At 30.5% G+C, this 7,858-nt stretch overlaps 1 protein-coding gene across 1 annotated transcript; it reads right to left on the bottom strand.

The window, feature by feature from the left end:
- Positions 1 to 1,234: 1,234 nt before the first annotated feature.
- LOC115238047 (endocuticle structural glycoprotein SgAbd-8-like) lies at positions 1,235 to 3,479 on the bottom strand. The gene is made up of 3 exons (XM_029811551.1): positions 3,400 to 3,479; positions 2,811 to 2,961; positions 1,235 to 1,721 (listed from the first exon to the last, which is right to left on the bottom strand). Exons 1-3 carry the CDS (start codon positions 3,477 to 3,479, stop codon positions 1,332 to 1,334), a joined length of 621 nt encoding a protein of 206 aa, XP_029667411.1. The 3' UTR covers positions 1,235 to 1,331.
- Positions 3,480 to 7,858: the final 4,379 nt, after the last annotated feature.

The following is a 7,858-nucleotide window of genomic DNA, read 5'->3' as shown; positions in this document are numbered from 1 at the left end:
AAAAAACGATATGTGTGTGACTGTATGCTACACAATACTCTATATTATTACAATTAATTATACTATTGGCACTGTTACTATTATACAATTATGCTACTTTAAATTATGTTTAATTTAGAAATCTCTAAAACGAGACGAAGCGTTTGTATTTTTAATCTTGATATTATTTGATAAACTTGATCTTAATAATATTCTTTATCACATACATCATACATTATTTGTTGTATCAAATTTTAATTCAATTTCTCTCTCGAATATATTTTTAATATATAAAACTCTTTTCAAAAGTGTTACGTGACATAATTTTCTTACAATTAGTTTTTAATCATCGGACATAATCGCGTAACAATGGATACATACGATAATAATTCATACAGCGCAAACCGATACTCTAGCCTTGATAATTTTCTAATTTCGAGCGATAATAAATCTTGTATTCTCTCGTTCTTTGGATAATATTAATATTTATTATTTGCCTACGTTTTTTCCTTCATCTCAAGGATCTTTTGCATTCTCAATTTCAAGAAAATTACGTCACCATACGCAAAATGTAGGGATAATTCTCTGAAAAATACTAACTTTGGAAGAATCGCTAAAACATCTTTTTTTAAGCAAATATATATGGAAGGTCATGTCTTTCACCGGGCTCCCAGCATCTGCAACTATTTCTACCCATTCCCTGTCCACAAACAAAAACTCTAATCATGTATGTATTGCTAAACTGGCTGTGTAACATAGTTATTCCTTGCGTAAGAATAAATGTCAGGGTCTTTTGGGCCTGGAAATATCTGGCTCGTGCGTATTTACAAAAATGTGATAAATCTCGCATCTTTCCTGCAGAATCCGCCATTTGTTCGATTTAGAAAATTAGGATTTCATGAATTAGAAATAGCCTCTTTACAAACAATGCGGCATGTTGATTAGTATATAAAAGTAAATTAAAATCAAATAAATAATTTCGATCTCTCTCCCTCTCTCTCTCTTTCTCTTTCTCTGCGTTCTTTTAAACATATTATTATACAAATTTGAATATATAAAGATAGATAATTTAAATATATATCGCTTCATGTTTAAATCAAATCAGCTTCTTATGACGCAGTGTGTGTAAGAATTATATATAATTAACCTTTCAATTATATGTATTAATTTTTCTATCGTCTTTAATTTACTATTCTTAATAAGGTGCGCATTGGATTTGTCTGGTTATCAAATAGATACACTAAGAATTTTTTTAGAAAATGTTTTATTTATATAAAGAAACCTATATATATTTGTATATCATAGCTCGAGAGATATGCGCTTTGTCCGGAAATATTGCTAAACATCATGGATTAGTGATGGATGAATTTATTGAGATTCTCGGGTTGTGGGTGAGCAAGTACGTAGTCGACGGCCCTCTGGATCTGTTCAGGCACAGGTGGAGCAACTGGCAAGTGAGCACCCTGTGGGTGATATCCGTTCTCGTCGGCGGAGTACGAAACGGCGATCGGAGTGCCGTCAGGAGCGGTGTACTGATATTGACCCTGGGCGACGACCACGGGTTCTCCCTTGGGTCCGACCGGCTGTGGCGAGCCCTGCTCGGAAGCGGAAATTCCGTTCTCGGTCTCATAGGCATAGTTGTAGGATCCTTCGGGCGAGATGTCCTGCGCTTGCCTCAGAATAGCCACCGGCTGTTGTTGATGTTGAGCCACAACGACGGCCACTAAAGCGAGGGATACAACCTGAAACGGAAAAATACGTATAGTAAGACAAACAGTGCAATTGAATAGAGCAATTTAATACAATTGTTTAAAGGTATAAAATTATATAAAAGTGTCTCTTTTACGTTTGCACATGTATCGAGTATTATTGATAATATAAAAATGCAAAAATTTTACCAATGATTTAGAATTATTTTGCTACGGCTGGATGCAGCAACAATTGTAAAATAGTAACAAAATAATTATAATAATAATTAGTAGATAAATACGGATTCGAAAAATTACTGTGCATTCTATAATCGAAAGTTTTCTAAACAGGCACGGTTATTTATAGTCGAACAATTATCGTGATCAAATTATATTATTAATTGAAAAAAAAACACGCACAAAAGATCGATCAATTAAATAATATATTTATGTTATTTACGACGTGTACGATGATTATATAAATTTAGTATAATTGGCCGGAAAGCAGAGAAGGCAAAAAAAAAATGTTATTTTGCGCACAATGTTGCGCGCTGCAAAAAATTACAGTTTTTATAGCGAATCCGTGAAAAAGATAAGATATCATTGAAGTGTTAAATAATCCTGAGATAAGCGTTAATAGTTCATCTATAAGCGGATAATTAAGAATCCGCCGTTTCCCAACACGAGTCTCATCGTTGATTAGTTGCATTTAATTCGTTGCTGTGATTAATTATCTATTCTTTCCTCAATTGATTAGCTAAGCGTTAATTAGATTATAACGGGATAATAACAAGCTGTTGTCTCATAGCAATAGTCGAAGAAGATTAAAACTCAAATGGAAAAAACCAAGAAGATATTACATTCCGAATAAATAGTTAGTATTGATAAAAAATCAAAAAAGATTCGATTTTATAATTAAGCGTTTGAACATCTATAGGTTGTGCTCATAAATATTAAACAAAATTAAGTTTGTTATATACAAAGATTTGTGATAAACATTTTAGAATTTTTTCTGGAAAGATATAGAGTAAATTAAACTTGGATTAGTATCAATATTATATATCGACTAGGTTACATTAGCTCTACGATTAATCTACTTGCAAATAGCGAAAGATAAAGTAAAAATAATGATGAAGAACTCACAAGAAATTTCATTTTGTCGAATGTTTCGAATCTGCTGATTCTGCGTGATGAGATGTCGAGTGTGATTGCCATGAGACCCGAATGCGCTTTTATACAAAACCGTAGACCCCACTTTCCCTGATCGTAATGGTACTCGAAAACGAGAAAAAGCCTGGGTTTCGTTTAGCCACGCCGGGAGGAAGGACAAGGAGAAAGAAAGAGGAAGCGAGAGAAATAGAGTTGTCCGGCTCCAAATAGAATCTTCTGCCAAAACGTATCTGTCCACTTGACCTTTCAGTGGGACGCCTAAATTATGGATCGATTGCACAATAATCCAGAAATTCGTTGGTATTACTTGCTTACGCGCGATATCCTCAAAAGTTCATAGTTCATAAAATATAACGCGCAATGCAGGTAAAATTCAAATGGTCAATAATGATAACGTCTTCGAACGTGCATCACTATTTAGAAAGTTTCGTCGATGATAAAATATCATTTTACGATTTTGAAATCTAGATATTTCTTTGAATTTCTAAAACAATTCTAATTTAACTCGAGCGCTGCGAAGATTTCACTAAAATTCACGAATAATACAATCGGATATCCGTACTTTGGATAGATTTCGAAGATAAAATTGTCTCTGTTAAAAATAGCCACTATTATTTCAGGTATTCCCGATAAGATTTGCATAATTCTAAAAGATTCTACGATAAATTATTCCTTAAGAAAAACTTGCGAAACAAACGCACACCGCATGATCGCGTATACACTTTCGTTACCATCCCGATAAACTCGATTGCATTAAATCTACATATGTTTCATGCTTTACAAACCTTTTTTGCTTAAAAATATAAATAGATAATAAATTAATTTGTTTTAATAAATAACAAATGCAACACAGATTCTCTTGAAATAAATTATATTTATCAAATAGCGTTTGAATCGTTTAGCTAGACAATTTGATAATTGTATAAAGTTAATATAAATTAGCATGAAAAATATATTTATATTACAATTTTTCGAAATAAAATTATTAGAAAAGAAAAATCAACTCGAAAACATCGAAGAATCTAAAAATGAAATATTGATAATTTAAAAATTATGTTCTTGTGTGTTATAACACAGATAAAGGCAAATTGCAAAAGCAAAGCAGTAAAATTAATAAAGATGTCTGAGTTATAAAATTACAATTTAAAAACGATTAATCGAAGGAGGAGACATATTAACGGAAGCTATATGGGAAACTTTAATGCCCGATCATGTTTTCTCTCTTTCTCTCTCTCTATCTCTTTTTTTGTCGATACGTAACTGCAACTTCTCCTATTTACATATTTTTGATCATAGGTACTGGATTGCATCAATGACTGCGACGAAAATAGCACACATTGAGCCACGAGCCTAAAAAATCAATCAGTAAAGAAAATGTTTTAAAAAATTTTGATTATTAAATAAAATACAATTTGAATGTTTATTCACACTTTATTTGAAATCGTTTCTGATAAACGATATATGTAGAGAATATATTTATACAAAATAAATTTAAAAAAAAAACTTTTTTTTATTTTAAAAGCGGAGCTCCGTTTATTTGGAAATCCCTCATTAGTCGATAATTCATACGAAGAGAGAAAGATCGAAGACGTGTCGGCATTGCAACATCGACCTTGCTTAAGAATAAATGCCTTATGTCTAAACATAGAAGGCCAGGCGTCTTTCTTTTTCTAGCACGAAAAGAGGAGACGAATTTCTCACAGCACAGTCAGAAACAATCGAAGCGATTGCAACGGCTTGCTCGCGAACGAGCGCCCGAGGAACGACAGGAACCATAGGACGCCGAAGCAAAAACGAAGATAAAACACAGTTGAAGTCTTTGTTCTTTCTTCGGCAATATTACGCGCTCGTGTATTATTACGTCTTTATCGGTGGCCATTACTCAAGCAAATTGTTTCTGAATGAAACTTATGTTCGGCTATTCTTACGTCAGAATTTTCCGAATGAAACTTGGATCCAGTTTCGATCTTTGTGAATGAGTGCAGTTAAATTTATTATCTGACATCAATCATTTTCACGCATCATAATTATCGATTGATCATGATTATGTTTTGGATCAATTTAATTTGATTTTTAGATTCATTATGTTTTGTATTATTTATTACATTGGACCGTACACATATTTATTACATTGGATATTTTAGTAACGAATAAATATTACTTTAAGTTAGCTTTACGATATTTTGTGTAGACAATCATAGTTTGTATTCGACAGTGAGAAAGTATGCATAATCAATTCTCTCTTTGAATTAGACAAAGGTGTGAATATTACATATCTACCATAAATGCCGCTATGACAGCTTAATTATGTGCGATAACAGATTGCTATAATGTCAGAATTGCTTGAATTAATCTTCATTTTGTAAACTACCATATGATATAAGCTTATTTTTGATCAAATAAAACGGTGCCAATCAATGTCCGTGCTGAGATTGCGTGCTATCAATGCGGCAGTGAATCATTCCAAAACAACACCGTAATGGAGAGATAAATTTACTAAAATTGCTCTATATTTATATAGCTTACATAACGTTATAAAACTGTAGAGAATTATACATTTCTCTCTCTCTCTCTCTCTCTCTCTCTAATTAAAATATATAATTTAATTATGCAAAATTTCTACGCACTATATTAATTACGCGGCACCATTATTCTAAAATTTATATTAGATTAATTTCGGTTAAAAGTTTACAAAATTTATTTTTATAAATTGATTTATATTTTTCGTTTTATTTTTTATAAGAACCTTGATTATTAAATATACTATCATTGGCATAATTGCCAAATGTTAAGTATCTATAAAAGACAAAAATGGTTATCTTGACGTGATTTCTCAATGTCGAAACTAATCATATAGAAAATTATTCATACAGAAATAAAAAACCGAAACTATCTTAAGAAAGGATAAAAATCAGTACAATTAACGCGCGCTTATGACTTAAAAAAAAATAAATAAATAAATAAATTATTCGCAAATAACAAAATTGGTGAAGCGATTTTAAGCATCTATAAAATGTTGAACTAATCATTCCTCAGAAGTATTCCATGGCAGCCATCTATCATCAGATATTTATGAATGACTGACCCTATCGTCTTTATAACGCAGCAGATATTTCAATCTAAAAACTATCACTTCGTCGCAGATTTTGTCAAGAAATCAAGCCGGTTTGTTAGTCATCAAATCTTCCGGAATTTTTTATTAAAACATGCTAATCTTATCAATCTTGTTATCCTTGTGACTAGTTTCTTCGAGGTCGTAATAAAACGGAATTCGCAAACATCATCAGGCGAAACGAAATGGTTTTTACATAACCACAATAAACTCGAAACACTATTATTATTATACAGGGTGTCCCCAACGAAAAAACTTAAAACAACACTAAAATTATTAGATTTATCAAAAAGTATTATAAAATAAAAATTGTAGAAAAATGAAAGTTAAATTATATTTTGATATTGATTGCAAACACATGCAATTAATATCTTTCCATTAAAGTGTTATTTGTTTTTTAATGAATCTTATCTTATATAATTTAAAATAAACATACATACATATGTATTCTCAATATGTCTTTATTATATACATATAATTATTTAAAGTCATTTTATGATATCACATTTGTAACCATTGTACATCATATTTTTAATCAAATATATTGTAATATGTTATACATAAAAATATATTGTACATATGTTGTACTTAGAAATATATTGTATATTACAATACATTGCAATACAATTTAAGTATAGAAAATTTTTATGGGGATTATCTCTATAGATCACTTTCTGCAGCGCCGTTTGTGATAAAAGTAGCTATATAATCGTTTCTTACAATTTCATGGTAAAATAGATATCTAAATTATCTATAAACAGTATTGTTTTGCTGCCCAAGTATTAAAATTTAATAAATGTACAATATCTTTTTTTATATTTATACATTTAGAAAATTTTAAAAGATTTTACAGGCAATTGCCACATTTAATAATAAATTATTTATAATAATTATAATAAAATATAATGAAATTTTTCTCTTTACACATTTACACAACTGCCAAATGATTCGTTTATACACGAAGCAGGATTGGGTTGCATAGATACAGGAGGCATTAGCCAAGTGTTAGACTTCAAAAAATTCTTGTTAGCTACAGCAAAAGAATAAAACTAGTATTTTATATCTTTCTTAAAAATAAAAGATTAATAGTTGTTCATAAATTACATAAAATTATGCATAATATTATAAATATTATTATCATTACAAAATAATGAGGAACTATGGAAAATAATAGAGTTTGATCTAATCACGTTGAAATAATCATAATTTCGGAATAGTATCACATACAAGACGTGAATATTAAGAATTTATTTTCAAAAATAAATGACGACAACAAAAACTCTGGAGATTTTTCTAAATTTATCTTTTTTCTCAAGAGATCTTCGAAGGCATGTGCGGTCTATCGAATCTTACATTGTCAAACCTCAATATCCAGGATTATGGTAATTACTATTATTGCATTAATCTTGCAAAGGCACGAGATGCAATTATGCACAATAATTTTCTCTACAGTATAACATATAACTAATACATTAACTTGAAACTATTTTTTGCGTGACTAAAATGTCCCCATTATAGTTCATAAATCATACGCAATAACCAAAGCAGGATTATAAAAATTTTTATTTTTTATTTTTAATTAACTCATCAACTCTTACATAAATAAAATAATCGTTTTTGTCTATAAATATGAATTATATAATTTTATAATTCTTATAATTTTCTTGTAATGTGCTCACGTAATGTAGTAAATTACCAGGATTCCTACTCTTCCGTGATAATTAAATCTGCCTAAAAAAGAAACCGTATTGATTCGCACCGCTTATTTTCCCAATTACTGACTGCTATGGGTTTATCCTTCAAGGAAACGCACGTGGGATTTCATTTTTAAAATTATACCGCGCAATTTGCCAATTGGCTAGCCAGCATGCGTCAACAAATTACTGAGCATGCGCGCGTAGGTGGGAGT

This window comes from Formica exsecta, unplaced genomic scaffold (genome assembly GCF_003651465.1).
Source record: "Formica exsecta isolate Colony F162 unplaced genomic scaffold, ASM365146v1 scaffold32, whole genome shotgun sequence".
In the NCBI taxonomy this organism is placed as follows: Eukaryota; Metazoa; Arthropoda; class Insecta; order Hymenoptera; family Formicidae; genus Formica; species Formica exsecta.
This window is presented reverse-complemented; position numbering and strand designations above follow the sequence as displayed.